Source organism: Cherax quadricarinatus, chromosome 78 (genome assembly GCF_038502225.1).
Source record: "Cherax quadricarinatus isolate ZL_2023a chromosome 78, ASM3850222v1, whole genome shotgun sequence".
NCBI classification, from domain to species: domain Eukaryota; kingdom Metazoa; phylum Arthropoda; class Malacostraca; order Decapoda; family Parastacidae; genus Cherax; species Cherax quadricarinatus.
In genome coordinates, this window is record NC_091369.1 from 3,038,647 (window position 1) to 3,059,288 (window position 20,642).

The 20,642-nt window shown below is 40.2% G+C and overlaps 1 protein-coding gene across 2 annotated transcripts in view; it reads right to left on the bottom strand.

Annotated features, from left to right (window-relative positions):
- Window positions 1-14,845, bottom strand: part of LOC128701649 (E3 ubiquitin-protein ligase makorin-2) — a 32,403-nt gene extending 17,558 nt beyond the window's left edge. The window contains exons 1-7 of one of the 2 annotated variants that reach the window (XM_070101566.1): window positions 13,488-14,845; window positions 9,817-9,945; window positions 4,813-4,989; window positions 3,630-4,075; window positions 2,616-2,845; window positions 1,215-1,429; window positions 556-672 (exon numbers count right to left, since the gene is read on the bottom strand). In XM_070101566.1, coding sequence (XP_069957667.1) covers window positions 556-672; window positions 1,215-1,429; window positions 2,616-2,845; window positions 3,630-4,075; window positions 4,813-4,989; window positions 9,817-9,945; window positions 13,488-13,522 — 1,349 coding nt within the window. In that variant the 5' untranslated portion in view covers window positions 13,523-14,845. Of the gene's footprint in view, window positions 1-555; window positions 673-1,214; window positions 1,430-2,615; window positions 2,849-3,629; window positions 4,076-4,812; window positions 4,990-9,816; window positions 9,946-13,487 lie in introns of both variants that reach the window. The other variant, XM_070101565.1, reaches the window with a different exon arrangement.
- Window positions 14,846-20,642: the final 5,797 nt, after the last annotated feature.

The following is a 20,642-nucleotide window of genomic DNA, read 5'->3' on the forward strand; positions in this document are numbered from 1 at the left end:
GAGGGTTGAGGAAGGGTTGTTGAGGTGGTTCGGACATGTAGAGAGAATGGAGCGAAACAGTGACTTCAAGAGTGTATCAGTCTGTAGTGGAAGGAAGGCAGGGTAGGGGTCGGCCTAGGAAAGGTTGGAGGGAGGGGGTAAAGGAGGTTTTGTGTGCGAGGGGCTTGGACTTCCAGCAGGCATGCGTGAGCGTGTTTGATAGGAGTAAATGGAGACAAACGATTTTTAATACTTGACGTGCTGTTGGAGTGTGAGCAAAGTAACATTTATGAAGGGGTTCAGGGAAACTGGCAGGCCGGCCTTGAGTCCTGGAGATGGGAAGTACAGTGTCTGCACTCTGAAGGAGGGGTGTTAATGTTGCAGTTTAAAAACTGTAGTGTAAAGCACCCTTCTGGCAAGACAGTGATGGAGTGAACGATGGTGAAAGTTTTTCTTTTTCGGGCCACCCTGCCTTGGTGGGAATCGGCCAGTGTGATAATAAATAAAAAAAAATGATAAATTACCGAAAATGGGAAACCACAAGCAAAGCATTATAGTTAACTTCATACAAATTACCTTAATGCAATTTGGTAACTATTGAGCAGCTTATCTTTTTCCTCCTTATCCTTATCGTCAACCCAGTACCGAGAGGGAATCACAAAATCACTCTGCGTTCGGCACTCAGGACAAGATCTACGACAGAAAAAGAAATTTTGTAGCTTATCACAATACAATTCATTAGACAGATAACAATGACAGTGATTCTTATCATTACAAAACATGCTTGAAGAACAGACTAGAAGTTTATTTACATTGTCTAAATTGTTACTATATAACATTAGCCGGGAAATTTAAAGACCTAATACTCCACCAATATCTTCAGTAGAATTGGCTGGTAACTTTTACTCATCATTGTAGCAGTGAATGAAGAAGTGAACACAAGAATGTTGGAAGGCCAGCATGACGACTTTGTTGAATGGCAGGAAGGAATTGAAAAGCTTATAAAGATGTGTACTTTTCATTAACTTGTGTTATGCAGCATAAATAAAGGCGTTTTTAATATTTGCCTTAGCAATAACAAACATAAAAAAATACATATACCATACAAGGTATCTTTGTATAAGAAAAAATTGTACAGATTTTCACTTTTTATCTTTACTTACATAACTTCTAGTGAACCTCATTGAAATTTCCCTATATACAATAACAAGTACCCTCTTATAAAACATACTTACCGTACAATTTTATTTTCAAACTGTTTAGATTGCCGCCATTTGCGTATGCAGTTTAAGCAGAAGCAATGCGCACAATTGGGCAAGATCCCAAATCTTCGCTGAGATGCCAAGGGGCGTTCCATAACATTGTCCATGCAGATCCCACACACTTTGTCTCGAGATCTTGCAACAGCAAATGAATGCTCCATTTCAGCCTCCATTAGCTTGGTGCACTCCTTTCAAATGAAAGTTTTGAGAATAAAACTGTCAAGCAATTTAGACATTAGAATAAAAAAAAAAATTGAAAACCAAACTAGGTGTTAATATAAATTTTCATAATACCTGTAATGAAATTGAAAAAGGTGCCCATTTACTTGGGGTTTTTGAGGTGGTTGGTTATTTAGAGAGAATGGATCAAAGTAGAATGACATGGACAGCGTATAAATCTGTAGGGTAAGGAAGACGGGGTAGGGGTCGTCCTCGAAAAGGTTGGAGGGAAGGGGTATGAGAAGTTTTGTGGGCGAGGGGCTTGGACTTCCAGCAAGCATGCGTGAGCGTGTTAGATAGGAGTGAATGGAGACAAATGTATTTGGGACCTGACGAGCTGTTGGAGTGTGAGCAGGGTAATATTTAGTGAAGGGATTGAGGGAAACCGGTTATTTTTTTATAGCCGGACTCGAGTCCTGGAAATGGGAAGTACAATGCCTGCACTTTAAAGGAGGGGTTTGGGATATTAGCAGTTTGAAGGGATATCTAAACTGTCATATCTGGGCACCTCTGCAGAGAGAGAGTGATTACGTGTGAATGATAAGTGTTGATTGATGGTGAAAGTGTTTGTTTTTTGGGTCACCTGCCTTGGTGGGAGATGGCTAACAATTAAAAATCTCCATGGGGAAGTGGAACAGAATTCTTCCTCCGTAAGCCATGCATGTTGTAAGAGGCAACTAAAATGCTGAGAGTAAGGGGCCAGCAACCCCTTCTGTTTACATTATTAAATTTAAAAAGAGAAACTCATGTTTTTCTTTTTAGGTCGCCCTGCCCTGGCGGGATATGGCCAGCTTGATGAAAAATTTCATTTGCAATTTTAACTAAATTTTATCAAAAGTACTAAATGCTGGTGCCCACTAGAGTATTTTACAAAAAACTCTTCACTTTCATGCAGTAGTTCAAGAAACAGATAGCAAAATAAAACTTATCTTTGTTTCAAGTGATAGTAAAAAGCCACATTAATAGGTCTCCCTTTGCCATGTGTCCTTTTGTAACCACTCATCAGTACAGCCATATACCAACTCTGGTTTAATGTTAGGGGTCCCCCCACTTTAAAATTTAGTGTTCTTTGATTTTGTTGTAAAGATAACATTTGCTAAAATGCACCAAATTCATGGGAAGAATCAGTGCATTTTCAAGAAAATTAAATCTTACCTCCTTGTGTGTTCTTCTTTGTTCTTTATCATACGGATGTAAGCAAGCTAACTGGCACACTTCACAGAGTAAGCCATGGATGTACGAGCAATTTTCCCCTATTTGACATTTGCCAGACATTAAGTAGGTTGGACACAACTCACTGTCTGATGACCTGATATCACTGATGAAGCCACAGGAGGGGTCTTTGTCACCACCTCCAGCCACTTGAGCATAAGAGACATCATATTCTGCTGTCAGGAATAAAAATATTGACAAACTTTTAGTGTTCAAGATATACAAAGAGGGGACTCAAACGTGCATTTCTGTTCTTGCAAACAATAATTAAAAATCTTCAAAGCTAAGTTTCAAGTTTCCTCTTATCCCACATCCCTTTACTCAGTTTGAATGAAGCCACAGAACTATTTTGTATTAATCGAGGGAAAATTAAGAGGCAGGCCCAAGAACTAAAGCTCACCCCTCACAAATTCATGTAATTGCATACACACAAATGTAAGGGCAGTATCATCCAAATTTATAAGGCCATTACTTAAATTACAGTTTAAAATGTATATACATGTACTACTGTGATTGTCAGCTAAGCTTAATTCTACTTTTGGGGTGAGGGGTATATTAATGTGTGAACATGGCATCTCATACATGTCTATGCAATGCACATGCTGATCTTTCTTTTAACCCCACTGGATATTTCCCATTGCAAAACACTGAAAAATGTCTAATTACCAAAAGAGTAAAGAACGAAAATTTAAAATCTTTTCTTTCTTTCAATGTACCAGCCATATCCCACTGAGGTGGGGTTAAAATATGAACACCAAATATATATTTTATTTAAAAAGTGCCATAAGTTTGTCACAAAAATCCTTTACAAACTGAAAATTAAAGTAAATTAATAAAAACTCTGATGACAGAAGCAAAGCTGAAGTCTCCTAATACTTTAAGTTCAAAGAACTAAAAGCTAATATTTTTATTCAAAAGGCCAGTTCTGAAAGTTTACAGACAGAATCTCTTACTCACGCTTAGAAGTAACATCTTTGGCAAATCTAGGTACAAATTCAGGAGCATCCACCCAGGATGGTGCAGGATTATTCTGACACCAACTAGGTAAACACTTTTGTTTACTGCTCATTCTTGATAAAATGCTGCTGGTGCAATTGGTGCTGCTGTTGGTGTTGGTGCTGCTGCTGCTGCTGCTGCTGCTGCTGCTGCTGCTGATGTTACTGTTGCTGCTGCAGCTACTGTTCCTGCTACTGGTACCATTGCTGCTGCTAGTGCTGCTGCTAGTGCTGCTGCTGCTGCTGCTGCTGCTACAACTGCTAATGCCACTGCTACAACTGCTATTACTGCTGCTACTATTATTACTTTTTTTGTTGCTGCTGCTGCCAGCACTATTCAATTTCTTGGGACTACCATTAACAGGTAGGTCACTGGGAGGGTTATATATGAATTCCTTCGCATGTATGCTGAAAATTAATGTCAAAATAGTATACAGATCTTCTTTAACCCATATGTAAAAATTAACAACAAACTTCCAGTTTTTAAGTACACTATGTTATTTACTTAACTAAAGTTAGATTCTTTTGCTGCAACAGAAATAAAGAAACCATACAGTACCTACAAGATATAAATTAAATTTATATATAAAAATGTGTAAAATACTTCATACATTTTTTTTTTTTTTTACTTGGCATAAGCAATATGAATTCCAGAGCCAAGCATTTTAATCTGTTATAATTATCTTACTAATCACCCTTCAAATAATTACATGATGTAACTGTTGTACTGTGCTGAATTTTTTACCTATAACTGTTCTTTATAATATGCATTTACTTAATCACATACTACATGTTGAACAGAAAAAAAAAATGTGCAAAAACACACAAATTATTCTGTTAATGGAAGTTTATGGGATATAAATACCATTCCTGAATACAGTAATGTATTTACCTTGCACAAACTAACAAAAAAAAGCTTTCCTCTCGGTTAATATCAAATGATGATTTAATGATATAATATCTTCAAAACCATGTACAATAACTCAGTTAACACTTATTATCCTTGACAATTTTCACTGGAACTGATGCCTATGAATTTATTTGCAATACTGAAGAAAAATTTAGAAGATTTGCAGAATACCTATGCTTTCAAAATAAAAAAAAAGAGCATCCATTTCATACCCTACTACTACAAAAAGACTCACCTTACACCAAGTACATTAGTGTGACTAGATTGCGTTTTTGTTTCTTCAACACCTTCTCGAAGCCTCAAGTCAAACCTGTCATTCTGAGTAGACTCCGGACAAGGATTATTTTTACGACGTTCTTCTTGCTGAGTAGAATCTGACTGACTGTGATTGTCTGGGCGAATGTGATCATATCTATAAATTAAGGATCACAGGTTAATGAAAACAAATAGTAATCCTGAGTAAACAGCTAATAGGGCTGTCAAACACACACAAGAATTACTAAAAGGTTGGGTAATTGGGCACCTTTTCATTTTAGCACAAGAAATATAGTTTATGATAACACTACATTATTATTTCACTTGTAATGTACCATAATCATCAAGCAATAAAATCACCAGATCTGAAATAGAAACAGGTATCATGACCTTACAGAAAAGCAAAAACAAACAATAGTAAGAATTATCTGAATATAGAGTACAGATAAACAACTACAGTAGGGCCCCACTTATACAGCAGGTTAGGTTCCAAGCTACTGCCACATAGCAGACATCGCCGGAAAGCAGAACGCCATTTTTTCCACTTATAAATGCATATAGTAAATGCCAGATAACAAGTTTACACTAACAAATATTAAGTTAGCAATAGAACTGGGCATTAAAAAGCAATAAAAATTAAAATACACACACAGTACACTCATTATTTACCTCAAAATATTTGTAGTCTTAATGCAGGGCAAAAGGTGAGCAGTATTTACTGTAAGAAGTCAGGTGTGGTAGCCCTCCTGGCCACCCCACCCACACATAATATACTACGATGCTTCAAGCACCCTAAAGTGATAAAATGCATACAGGTCTCCCTCAACATTCGCGAGGGTTAGGGGATCAAGAGCCTCGCGAATGTTGAAAAACCGTGAATGTTTGGTGCCCCAATATATTGTAGGGAAATATAATACAATACTGCTTAACTTGCTGAACTACGAACAATCATAAAATAAACGAAAATGTCGTAAATTGTACTAAATATATACATGTTATGCTTTAATGACATGTATGTTATTAAATACCACAGACTCCACCACTGCCTCCACCACTTCCTCAACCACTGCGAGTCCCTACTACCCTCCCTCCGACCCCCGCAACTGGCAGCCAGCCCTCCCACCACTCAGTGTGGCGAGTGTTTTGTTCATTATTTGCTATTAAACTACAGTATAAATAATGTAAACCTATTCATGACTGCATATTGGAATGGCTATTCGGACAGGTATTGGATGGTGACATCATGTGGTTACTCCTGAACACAGCAAAGAATCAAACATTTCTGCTACTGCAAATAAATAAATAAATAATAAATATAATAAAAATAATAATAATAATAATAATAATAATAATAATAATAATAATAATAATAATAATAATAATACGATATAATTGAAGAAGGAAATTGTACAAAAATACGAGGGAGTGGTTGACACATCGTCAGTGTGACTTTGTTTATGCTGGAGTGAACATTAGTCTCCCTGCTCTTCCAAACATTTCACAATAATTCAGCAGTTGAGGCAGTGGTATTTAATAACATATATGTTATAAATAATAATAGTACATATTATTAATAACATGTATTATTATTATTAACAACATGCATGTTATTAAATACCACTGCCTCAACTGCTGCCTCAACCACTGCCTCAATCACTTCCTCACCCACTGCCTCAACCGCTGCCTCAACCGCTGCCTCAACCGCTGCCTCAACCGCTGCCTCAACCGCTGCCTCTACCGCTGCCTCTACCGCTGCCTCTACCGCTGCCTCTACCGCTGCCTCTACCGCTGCCTCTACCGCTGCCTCTACCGCTGCCTCTACCGCTGCCTCTACCGCTGCCTCTACCGCTGCCTCTACCGCTGCCTCTACCGCTGCCTCTACCGCTGCCTCTACCGCTGCCTCTACCGCTGCCTCTACCGCTGCCTCTACCGCTGCCTCTACCGCTGCCTCTACCGCTGCCTCTACCGCTGCCTCTACCGCTGCCTCTACCGCTGCCTCTACCGCTGCCTCTACCGCTGCCTCTACCGCTGCCTCTACCGCTGCCTCTACCGCTGCCTCTACCGCTGCCTCTACCGCTGCCTCTACCGCTGCCTCTACCGCTGCCTCTACCGCTGCCTCTACCGCTGCCTCTACCGCTGCCTCTACCGCTGCCTCTACCGCTGCCTCTACCGCTGCCTCTACCGCTGCCTCTACCGCTGCCTCTACCGCTGCCTCTACCACTGCCTCTACCACTGCCTCTACCACTGCCTCTACCACTGCCTCTACCACTGCCTCTACCACTGCCTCTACCACTCCAGTCGCACTCAATCTACAAGCACCAAACACAATGAATTATTGTGAAATGTTTGGAAGAGCAAGGAGACTAATGTTCACTCCAGCATAAACAAAGTCACACTGACGATGTGTCAACTACTCCCTCGTATTTTTGTACAATTTCCTTCTTCAATTATATCATATTTATTATTATTATTACTATTGTTATTATTAGCTGTAGCAGAAATGTTTAATTCTTTGCAGTGTTCAAGAGTAAACACATGATGTCACCGTCTAATACCTGTCCGAATAGCCATTCCAATATGCAGTCATGAATGGGTTTACATTATTTATACTGTAGTTTAATAGCAAATAATGAACAAACAAAACACTCACCACACTGAGTGGTGGGAGGGCTGGCTGCCAGTTGCAGGGGTCGGAGGGAGGGTAGTAGGGACTCGCAGGTGGCGGGAAACTTAAATATGATTTGGCGGCTGGGAATTTGGTGGCTGGGAATTTGGCGGTTGGGAATTCGCGAATGTGTGAAGCCCGTGAAAGTTGAAAACGTGAATGTTGAGGGAGACCTGTAATTTTTAAAAGAAATGATGCTCTGACGAATTATTATTATTACAAATTATTATTACAAACTGTTATTATTACAAGTTTTATTATTATTACAAGTTATTATTATTACAAATTAATATAATCATAATAAAAAAGAAGCACTAAACCCACAAGGGTTGTGAATAGCTATAGATAGAATGAAGGCATACTAAAGGAATATTTTTCTACAGTTAAGTAACTGGTGTTTGACTAGAGAAAACGTAATTCTTCTGATGCTCCTACCAACCGCTTGGTAAACAAATCTCATATTTGTCAGTTTTTTATATTGTGGGTGTATCATGTTCATATGTTACGTAACATGTTTATTACACAATTTTGAAAAAATATAGATGGATTAATGGAAATGTCTACATTAATGTAATACATGATATTTAATGCACCCAAGAGATTATGTGGTGTCAAGAGTAGAGAGAGACTTAGTGATTTTAATGTGTACTTACACACCAGCACAGTGTGTAAGTATATTTAGGTACAGGTACACAAGTACATATACTAATTATGAGAGTACACTGTATATATAAAATATGCAATAACTTTAAAAAACTTGAAATTCTGGAAAATTTCCAGACATAATGGGAAGTATAGTGCCTGCACTCTGAAGGAGGGGTGTTAATGTTGCAGTTTAAAAACTGTAGTGTAAAGCACCCTTCTGGCAAGACAGTGATGGAGTGAATGATGGTGAAAGTTTTTCTTTTTCGGGCCACCCTGCCTTGGTGGGAATCGGCCAGTGTGATAAAAAAAAAAAAAAAAAATAATAGATATATGTGCTCACGGAGAATGTAAACAAACCAGGTGGGGCATACCGTATTTTAAAGACCGCTTGCAGTATAGAAAGTTTTGGTCATAATTTGAAATCGTCGTATTAGCAGAATGCCATTAGGTGACACGCCACAAAGAGGGGCTCTACTGTATAGAAAAAAATACCAATTTCAGTTAAGTGACTAAACTAATGAAGGAAGTCATGAGTGCCCATTTACCCCCAAGTACAATGGGCCCAACTGCCCCATTGGTTGTAACAGAGCGCGTTTGGTGGAGAGATTTACAAGTTTGGTAGGTTTTGTGCAAAAATTTACATGATTTTGTAGTTTCCTTCATTTTATGCCAATGCTGAGCATTTCCATACCGAGTAGTCTTTATTTTCTAGGAAAATAATCTCCCAGAAAGAAGTGCCTTAAACAAGTTCAAACTTCCTGATTAGACTATCATTTGTTCATCAGAAATCAAAAATTAATATCCACATTTGACAATGTTGATTACTTTGTCAAATTTATTATTTTTATTTTATTATCACACTGGCCGATTCCCACCAAGGCAGGGTGGCCCGAAAAAGAAAAACTTTCACCATCATTCACTCCATCACTGTCTTGCCAGAAGGGTGCTTTACACTACAGTACTTTACACTGAAGGAGGGGTGTTATGTTGCAGTTTAAAAACTTTTGTAAAGCACCCTTCTGCAACATTGAAACACCCCCTTGGTGAAGGTGTAATCAACATTTCCATTTCAGATTAGCTACAGTAGCCTCATTACCATAATTACAGTACAGGAATTAAATTCCATAAATTCAAAAAACACTTTTGCTACTAATTCAATTAAAATAATTTTTTATAATAATCACAGCATGGCCTATGTAAAAATTGTGATGGCTTAAGTACATAATAATGTTCTCTGTCATTAAATAAAATAGCACCTCCATGATCATCAATTTCAAGTTTACCATGCCTGGATAAGACAGTTTCAAGACTCTACTGGCAATCATGGGAAGTTTGAAGAGAATCTAATTAACAAACTGTAGGCAAAAAATATGATCTACAGCAAAGTAAAAACTAATACACGTATTTTAACCCTTGCACATCAAAGTAAACAAACCCCAAATGTGAGAATAGATGTAATTTAGTTTTATATTATCAAGTGAATAGATCAAGAAAATATCATGTTCTTGTAGAACAAAGGAGGGGCAGGAATACAAAACCTGAAAAGTCTACCCCTAAAATAACAGCTATTTTTTTTATGGCTTACAGGTCACTGATGAAGGAAAACACCCAAGAATAACTATTCTGTAATAACATTGTAATATAATTAAAAGATTATCTATAATCTAGAATTACCTGCATGTACGTCCGTAAAAGCAGGTTCCTCTCAAATAATATCGACACACCATTGAAGGTCGAGCTGCATCACGATTGTGAGAAAAACTGCACCATTCTCCCTCACGACAAGCCCCATTTATAAAATACCTGAAATTTAAATTTTTTAAAATGAAATATGTATAAAAAAATACAAGCAAGTTATAACAGCAAAACTCTATAGAACCTAAAGTTGGCCAGGACACAATTAATCAAAAAAATTTACAGCAACATTCACATTGATTTTTTAAAGCATTAGTTCATGCTTAATGTATTATTACATAGTATATTCATGGGGAGGTGCTAAACCCAAAAGGATGCATAGTGCTTGAGAAATGGGAGGGGAGGGGGGGTGGAGAAAGGGTGGCAATCAGATTTGATTGCAGAAAGGGGAGGGTTACTCCAATTTCTTGAATCAAGAGTCCTTTACATCACGTTTACCCCCTAAAAGTCAAAGTAATATGGACAAATTTCTATAGGTATCTGTCAAATAGATTTTACAATCATTAACCCTTTGACTGTCGCAAGCCCCTTTCTGAAACTGTCATTCTATGTCACAAAAGTTTTGGGAAAAAAAAATTTTTTTTCTTACGAAATGATAGAGAATCTTTTCCCAATGGTAATGGCACCAAAAGTACGAAATTTGGTCGAAAACTCACGGAATTACACTCCCGTGAAGTTAGCGGTCTCGGCGACATATACGCAATTTCGTCGACTTTGTGCCGTTATTGGCCAATTCCATTGTTCCAGTTGATCAAACTCAGCTATTTCTTTACAACTCCATTTTTTCTATCAGTTGAGTACAAGAAACCGCCCATTTACCGATTTGAACTTCCCAATAAAGTGGTCACAAATTAAAAAAAGATGCCAATTTCAAAATAAGGTCCAGAATAAACAATGTAGACATTCTTGGCACTAAAATAACATATCCTCTGTTCGTTAGTCACGTCTCTAGGCCCCTCTTATATTACTATTGCTTTCTATTTTGATTTTTTATTCATACAAAAAAATACAAAATTTACTGTTACGCAGACTACTGCATTATTTTAAAAATGGTATAAATAATATCAGTGCACCAGTGAAAAAATATTAGACTCCCCAGTTGACGTGTATTGGACGTGTGGTGTAATTTGCTTACTCCTGAACATTGGTAAAAATCGAACATTTCTGCAAATTTGAGCTCAATTTCAAGGTTGTTTTCATCATGAAAGTAATGAAAATCATCTCTATTTCTGTAATATGTTTTCCATTTTATTACCCGAGACCATGAAAACGAGAATACAACGATAAATACCATACGAAAATACACCTCAAAGTCGCCGTTCTCAAAAAAAAGAAAAAAAAAAAAAAAAAAAAAAAAAAAGGTCTTTTTTTTTGCTCATTATGCACTGCATGCTGCAGGATTTTTTTGTGGTGCACACTGACCACACACACCCATTCTCTCACATGTGGGCCTACCAGCTTTCTCCTGCTTGATCTGAAGCTGCTAGAATTTATGCGTTTAAATACGTCAGAAACAGTGGCGCGTAAGACGTATATATACGACGTAAACAGTCAAAGAGTTAACAAACAGGATGATTAAACAAAAAACATTCTATATTTGTGGGTGTCCTTTGGTTTGGTTAGTAACGCCCTCGCCTCACACACCGAGTGTACATGGTTCAATCCCTGGCATGGGTGGAAATGTTGGGTATGTTTCCTCACACCTGCTGTCCCTGTTCACCAAGCAGTACGCTGTCAGATGGAGTAAGCTGTCAATGACCCTTACAAAACAAACATGGAGAAGTAGGTACCTGGGTGTTAATCAACGGTTGTGGGTCACATCCTTGGCAGACAAGATTAAAGGATCTCAATAGAAATAGTCCTCAATGATACACAAACTTTCTTGGGCTATCCTGGGTTACTAACCCTCCAGATTACAAAGCTCAACAACTCTTATCTTAATCTACTGAAGAGGGTTTCTGACATTGAAATATCCAAGTCTTTTACACTTGGAATTTTATTTTATCCTGCAGATCCTCCAGTGGCTAGTGGCTTGCAAATGAGAGACCTGGGGTTGATCGTGAGGCAGTTGATGTTACCCCCACTCACCTAGCAGTAAGCAGGTACCCGAGTGTTTACCAACTGTTGTGGGCCACATGCTGAGGAAGAGGACTAAAGGAGCCCAGTGAACATAATTATTATTATTATAATCAAAAAGAAGCGCTAAGCCACAAGGGCTATACAGCACCAGTGAACATAAACAGTATTGACTTTTCTTTATACTGGATTACTAACTAGGGGCTGTGCGGAAGTATCTGGATCAGTGGGCAATGAAAAATTTTGGTGATAATGGCTTAAAATTGGGTATCAGTATCAGCATCCACAAAAATTTTAGTATCCTTGTAATAACATGGTTAATAATTCAAATAAAATCTGTCCAAAGTATTTTTTCAACAATGCAATAAAAAACTGCAGCCACCAATCTTATGTTGCTGTCAATTACCTTTAATATATACCTTTGAAGAGTTTCGAGAGCCTCTCTACTCTCTGAGCCCAGCCATGGGTCAGGCTCATCTGGTGCTTGCCTGGTCAACCAGGCTGTTGCTGCTGGATTCAATGGATTTAAATCCTCGAAGAAACATTTCTTTGAAGTGCAGTAGCAGCACACTCCTCTCAAATGAAGTACCCGGGATCAAACCCTGGGCAAGGCAGAACGTACAAGCAAGTCTCCAAACACCAACTGTCCCAGTTGACTAGCAATTAAGTAGTTACCCAAGACTTCGTTAACTTGTAGTGGTCTTCCAGGGGAGAACCAAAGTTTATTTGACCACAGGTACACAAGTACACTTATCATAGTGTAAATTATCTAGGATAACCCAAGTCAGCGATTCGTACTTATTTCCAATGGGATCTTCATGCTTATTTCCATTGGGATTCTCGTGCTTATTTCCATTGGGATCCTCGTGCTCATTTCCACCGGAGTCCTCATGGTTACTTCCACTAGGGTCCTTGTACTTATTTCTACTAGGGTCCTCATGCTTATTTCTACCGGGCTTCTCGTGCTTATTTCTACTGGGGTCCTCACGCTTATTTCCACCAGGGTAATCGTGCTTATTTCCAGAGATCCTTGCACTTATTTACACTGGGGTCCCCATACTTATTTCCACGGGAGCCTTGTACTCATTTCCATTAGGGTCCTAAATAAAACAGAAAACTCTTACTGCTTGATGTTCTGGGTTATAAACCCTCCAGATTAATACTCCGATCTTCTTTCATCACACATTAAGTCCAATAATACGTAATTAATATTAAAATCAATGGGTTATCAGTCCTGGATTAATAACGTCAATGGGGCTTAAAATAAATCAAAACAAATTCAACAAAATTAAATTTTGGCCGTATAAATTAACTTCCATTAAATTTCAGGGTTACTTATTGTACATTTTAAGGTGAACTGAGAAAAATGTGTTTCACTTCCACAAGGAAATATGTAATAACGTCTAATTTCAACTTTAAATTGACGGTTGTTCATGGTTCTTTGTCATGAGCTTACAAAGGTGTACAATGTAATTATTTCCTTGTAGGTTCAAGGATTACTGTGCTCTCTCTCTCAGGATTACATAGTGAAACTCTACAATATATGGCAGGCTAGGGGAGATAGTAATACTTACCGACACAATACATTCTGTGCTCCACCTTCTGCCATTTTCACATCTTTGATGAAAACAAGTCCCAATATTTTTACTTTGATATTCTCTGCGAAAAATAATAAATTTAAATCATAACTGTTATAATAGTAGAGTCAACTTAAAAATATATATCATGCGGGGATTTATTTTAGTTCACATTACTCTTTACTTTTGTAAATTGAGGTAAATATTTAAATGTGTAAAGATTATAGATTAGAAAGCAAAATTAGAGTAGCGCGGGTTATTTAAACTGGTTCCTCCCGACCTTGGTGATTAATATTATCATTTTTCTTTGTATTACACTCGTGAATAAATATTTTTACTTTGTCTATTGTACATAACTTATAACTACTACCAATTTTCTAAATATAACAACAAATATTATATATTGTAAAGAACTCAAAACCACATATAATCTTCATCGTAATGTTTGTATTACTGAATTTATTAATATTTAAGCAACTCTTTGCTCTTGTTCATAAGTCAATAAGATTGTAAATAGTTCATTACTTGTCTAACTTAACTATTTAACAAAAATATCAGGGCATGGTCCCCGGTTCTATTATACACCTCAGTCATTTTTATGATTACAACGTTGCCAGATGGACCATTGTCACACCTTGAGTCATTATGTGCTGGAATGCGATAAAATTAATGAATTCAGAGACAGCTCACTCAGAAATAGTATATTACAGTGGTATATTACTAATAATTCTGGAAACATATCCTTATAATAGACTAAGCCTATTGTAAATACATGCATAACCACTTAAAACTGCTTAGATTCCACCATACCTTGGTAAAATATAAGGTAATGTAAATGATTCAAGACTATACCTAAGCCACATTGTTATATTTTTGTGACTTAATTCATGTCTGCATAACTAACTCATTACGGGCATCTGCAATGTTGAGGTACAGTCCCTGGACCCATTATGTGTCTCTGTAATGTTGAGGTACAGTCCCTGGACCCATTATGTGTCTCTGTAATGTTGAGGTACAGTCCCTGGACCCATTATGTGTCTCTGTAATGTTGAGGTACAGTCCCTGGACCCATTATGTGTCTCTGTAATGTTGAGGTACAGTCCCTGGACCCATTATGTGTCTCTGTAATGTTGAGGTACAGTCCCTGGACCCATTATGTGTCTCTGTAATGTTGAGGTACAGTCCCTGGACCCATTATGTGCCTCTGTAATGTTGAGGTACAGTCCCTGGACCCATTATGTGCCTCTGTAATGTTGAGGTACAGTCCCTGGATCCATCATATGCCTTTGTAATGTTGAGGTACAGTCCCTGGACCCATTACGTGCCTCTGTAATGTTGAGGTACAGTCCCTGGACCCATCATATGCCTCTGTAATATTGAGGTACAGTCCCTGGACCCATTATGTGTCTCTGTAATGTTGAGGTACAGTCCCTGGACCCATTATGTGCCTCTGTAATGTTGAGGTACAGTCCCTGGATCCATCATATGCCTTTGTAATGTTGAGGTACAGTCCCTGGACCCATTATGTACTCACCTATTTGTACTCACCTATTTGTGGTTGCAGGGGTCGAGTCACAGCTCCTAGCCCCGCCTCTTCGCTGATTGCTACTAGGTCCTCTCTCTCCCTGCCCCATGAGCTCTATCATACCTCGCCTTAAAACTATGTATGGTTCCTGCCTCCACCACATCACTTTCTAGGCTATTCCATGGCCTGACTACTCTATGACTGAAGAAATACTTCCTAACATCCCTTTGATTCATCTAGTCTTCAACTTCCAATTGTGACCTCTTGTGTCTGTGTCCCATCTCTGGAACATCCCGTCTTTGTCCACCTCGTCTATTCCGCGCAGTATTTTATATGTCGTTATCATGTCTCCCCTGACCCTCCTGGCCTCCAGTGTCGTCAAGCCGATTTCCCTCAACCTTTCTTCATAGGACAATCCCCGTAGCTCTGGGACTAGTCTTGTTGCAAACCTTTGCACTTTCTCTAATTTCTTGACGTGCTTGACTAGGTGTGGATTCCAAACTGGTGCTGCATACTCCAGTATGGGCCTGACGTAGATGGTGTACAGAGTCTTAAACGAATCCTTACTGAGGTATCGGAACGCTATCCGTAGGTTTGCCAGGCGCCCGTATGCTGCAGCAGTTATCTGATTGATGTGCGCCTCAGGAGATATGCTCGGTGTTATACTCACCCCCAGATCTTTTTCCTTTAGTGAGGTTTGCAGTCTTTGGCCATCTAAACTATATTGTGTCTGCGGTCTTCTTTGCCCTTCCCCAATCTTCATGACTTTGCATTTGGCAGGGTTAAATTCTAGGAGCCAGTTGCTGGACCAGGCTTGTAGCCTGTCCAGATCTCTTTGTAGTCCTGCCTGATCCTCGTCCGATTCGATTCTTCTCATTAACTTCACATCGTCTGCAAACAAGGACACTTCTGAGTCTATCCCTTCCGTTATGTCGTTCACGTATACCAAGAACAGCACAGGTCCTAGGACTGACCCCTGTGGAACCCCGCTTGTCACAGGCGCCCACTCTGACACCTCGTCGCGTACCATGACTCGTTGTTTCCTCCCTGTCAGATATTCTCTGATCCATTGCAGTGCCTTTCCTGTTATGTGTGCCTGGTCCTCTAGCTTTTGCAGTAACCTCTTGTGAGGAACTGTGTCGAAAGCCTTCTTGCAGTCCAAAAATACGCAGTCGATCCACCCCTCTCTCTCTTGTCTTACTTCTGTCACCTTGTCATAAAACTCTAGTAGGTTTGTGACACAGGATTTTCCTTCCCTGAAACCGTGCTGGTTGTCAATTATACACTTGTTTCTTTCCAGGTGCCCCACCACTCTCCTCCTGATGATCTTCTCCATGACCTTGCATACTATACACGTTAGAGATACAGGTCTGTAGTTTAGTGCCTCATGTCTGTCTCCCTTTTTAAAAATTGGGACTACATTTGCCATTTTCCATACCTCAGGGAGTTGCCCAGTTTCAAATGATGTGTCTCTGTAATGTTGAGGTACAGTCCCTGGACCCATTATGTGCCTCTGTAATGTTGAGGTACAGTCCCTGGACCCATCATATGCCTCTGTAATATTGAGGTACAGTCCCTGGACCCAATTGTGTTGAGAAATGGCATTACCAGTTAAGTTTAAAGACTTATACTTAACTTAAAAGGACAACTCATCGCCTGCACAGCCGCCCCTGCAGACGAGGTCTAGAAGCTGTTGAAACCATCTCAACATGGGCTGTCAAGAAATATAATTTGTATGATTATAAATTACCCCTAGGGGGTGTTATGTCAGCATATTTCATTCACTGATGGCTGACAAAATACCTACTTGTGTGGACTCAATGGTCCGCATATCACCGGGGTTTATCATAAGTGACTAACTCACGATTTTATACTCAACTGCGCAGTCAATAGTAGTACATCACGAGTTAGAACACTTACCTGGGTATATGTATCTGACCCGTAATTACGCCCGGATATCCGTTGAGTTGATTGAAGAATAGTGTTCTTTGAAGAATGTCGCACTACACTCTGTTGGTTCGCAACACTCGTTGTTACACTGTTCATCAATAATTGTTCACACAATATCACTAAGAAGTTGATCACACTTCTCTGTAAGTGTTTATCGTGTTTTGTGAGACACTCTGTCCACACTAACGCACAGATCAGTGTTCTTTGTTGGTTATCCTGGCGTCAGTGTCACTCGCTAGAGTCAAAAGTAATCTGAAAGACGCCACAGCGCTCCATGCCGTCACTGCCCCCGGCACAAAAAAAAAGCTGACCTAGTATTCCTTGCTTCCTTGCCACTTCCTCGATGAAGCAAAGCAGAATGTTTGATTCTTGCTCTCTTAAGCATAGACAACAATGTCCACTATCTTTACTATGGTAATAAAGTGGGAGCAGGATTTTCCTTAATTGTCCTGCTAAAGTAAGAGATGCACTGTCTCTTATAAAAATACACTTTGCAACACTGGACTGCAAGGAGCAGAAGTCATTTGACCACGCATACAGCATCTGTGATCAATTACTCACTCTCTCCAGGTAAACTCCAGGTAAACAAGATACTCGCCCCTTCTGAGAGGGCTTGGCCCCTCAGGGCTGAAAGGGGCTGAAGGGGCTGAAGGGGGCTGAAGGGGGCTGATACTCCCCTCCTGGAGAAAATTTCTCCACACCCATTATGAGTCTCTGTAATGTTGACGTACAGTTCCTGGACCCATCATATGCCTCTGTAATGTTGAAGTACAGTCCCTGGACCCATTATGTGTCTCTGTAATGTTGAGGTACAGTCCCCGGACCCATTATGTGTCTCTGTAATGTTGAAGTACAGTCCCTGGACCCATTATGTGTCTCTGTAATGTTGAGGTACAGTTGCTGAACCCATTATGTATCTCTGTAATGTTGAGGTACAGTCCCTAAACCCATTATGTGTCTCTGTAATGTTGAGGTACAGTCGCTGGACCCATTATGTGTCTCTGTAATGTTGAAGTGCAGTCCCTGGACCCATTATGTGCCTCTGTAATGTTGAGGTCAAAGGAATTACCTGGAGACCTGGAGTTTACCTGGAGAGAGTTCCGGGGGTCAACGCCCCCGCGGCCCGGTCTGTGACCAGGCCTCCTGGTGGATCAGAGCCTGATTAACCAGGCTGTTGCTGCTGGCTGCACGCAAACCAACGTACGAGCCACAGCCCGGCTGATCAGGAACTGACTTTAGGTGCTTGTCCAGTGCCAGCTTGAAGACTCCCAGGGGTCTGTTGGTAATCCCCCTTAAGATAAGATAAGATAAGATAAGATTTCGTTCGGATTTTTAACCCCGGAGGGTTAGCCACCCAGGATAACCCAAGAAAGTCAGTGCGTCATCGAGGACTGTCTAACTTATTTCCATTGGGGTCCTTAATCTTGTCCCCCAGGATGCGACCCACACCAGTCGACTAACACCCAGGTACCTATTTGCTGCTAGGTGAACAGGACAACAGGTGTAAGGAAACGTGTCGAAATGTTTCCACCCGCCGGGAATCGAACCCGGGCCCTCCGTGTGTGAAGCGGGAGCTTTAGCCACCAGGCCACCGGGCCACCTTATGTGTGCTGGGAGGCAGTTGAACAGTTTCGGGCCCCTGACACTTATTGTATGGTCTCTTAACGTGCTAGTGACACCCCTGCTTTTCATTGGGGGGATGGTGCATCGTCTGCCAAGTCTTTTGCTTTCGTAGTGAGTGATTTTCGTGTGCAAGTTCGGTACTAGTCCCTCTAGGATTTTCCAGGTGTATATAATCATGTATCTCTCCCTCCTGCATTCCAGGGAATACAGGTTTAGGAACCTCAAGCGCTCCCAGTAATTGAGGTATTTTATCTCCGTTATGCGCGCCGTGAAAGTTCTCTGTACATTTCCTAGGTCGGCAATTTCACCTGCCTTGAAAGGTGCTGTTAGTGTGCAGCAATATTCCAGCCTAGATAGAACAAGTGACCTGAAGAGTGTCATCATGGGCTTGGCCTCCCTAGTTTTGAAGGTTCTCATTATCCATCCTGTCATTTTTCTAGCAGATGCGATTGATACAATGTTATGGTCCTTGAAGGTGAGATCCTCCGACATGATCACTCCCAGGTCTTTGACGTTGGTGTTTCGCTCTATTTTGTGGCCAGAATTTGTTTTGTACTCTGATGAAGATTTAATTTCCTCATGTTTACCATATCTGAGTAATTGAAATTTCTCATCGTTGAACTTCATATTGTTTTCTGCAGCCCACTGAAAGATTTGGTTGATGTCCGCCTGGAGCCTTGCAGTGTCTGCAATGGAAGACACTGTCATGCAGATTCGGGTGTCATCTGCAAAGGAAGACACGGTGCTGTGGCTGACATCCTTGTCTATGTCGGATATGAGGATGAGGAACAAGATGGGAGCGAGTACTGTGCCTTGTGGAACAGAGCTTTTCACCGTAGCTGCCTCGGACTTTACTCTGTTGACGACTACTCTCTGTGTTCTGTTAGTGAGGAAATTATAGATCCATCGACCGACTTTTCCTGTTATTCCTTTAGCACGCATTTTGTGCGCTATTACGCCATGGTCACACTTGTCGAAGGCTTTTGCAAAGTCTGTATATATTACATCTGCATTCTTTTTGTATTCTAGTGCATTTAGGACCTTGTCGTAGTGATCCAATAGTTGAGACAGACAGGAGCGACCTGTTCTAAACCCATGTTGCCCTGGGTTGTGTAACTGATGGGTTTCTAGATGGGTGGTGATCTTGCTTCTTAGGACCCTTTCAAAGATTTTTATGATATGGGATGTTAGTGCTATTGGTCTGTAGTTCTTTGCTGTTGCTTTACTGCCCCCTTTGTGGAGTGGGGCTATGTCTGTTGTTTTTAGTAACTGTGGGACGACCCCCGTGTCCATGCTCCCTCTCCATAGGATGGAAAAGGCTCGTGATAGGGGCTTCTTGCAGTTCTTGATGAACACAGAGTTCCATGAGTCTGGCCCTGGGGCAGAGTGCATGGGCATGTCATTTATCGCCTGTTCGAAGTCATTTGGCGTCAGGATAACATCGGATAGGCTTGTGTTAATCAAATTTTGTGGCTCTCTCATAAAAAATTCATTTTGATCTTCGACTCTCAGTCTGGTTAGCGGCTTGCTAAAAACTGAGTCATATTGGGACTTGAGTAGCTCACTCATTTCCTTGCTGTCATCTGTGTAGGACCCATCTTGTTTAAGTAGGGGCCCAATACTGGACGTTGTTCTCGATTTTGATTTGGCATAGGAGAAGAAATACTTTGGGTTTCTTTCGATTTCATTTATGGCTTTTAGTTCTTCCCGCGATTCCTGACTCCTAAAGGATTCTTTTAGCTTAAGTTCGATGCTTGCTATTTCTCTGACCAGTGTCTCACTACGCATTTCAGATATATTGACCTCTTTTAGCCGCTCTGTTATTCTTTTCCGTCGCCTGTAAAGGGAGCGCCTGTCTCTTTCTATTTTACATCTACTCCTCCTTTTTCTTAGAGGAATAAGCCTTGTGCAAACATCGAGTGCCACCGAGTTAATCTGTTCTAGGCATAAGTTGGGGTCTGTGTTGCTTAGTATATCTTCCCAGCTTATATCGGTTAGGAATTGGTTTACTTGGTCCCACTTTATGTTTTTGTTATTGAAGTTGAATTTGGTGA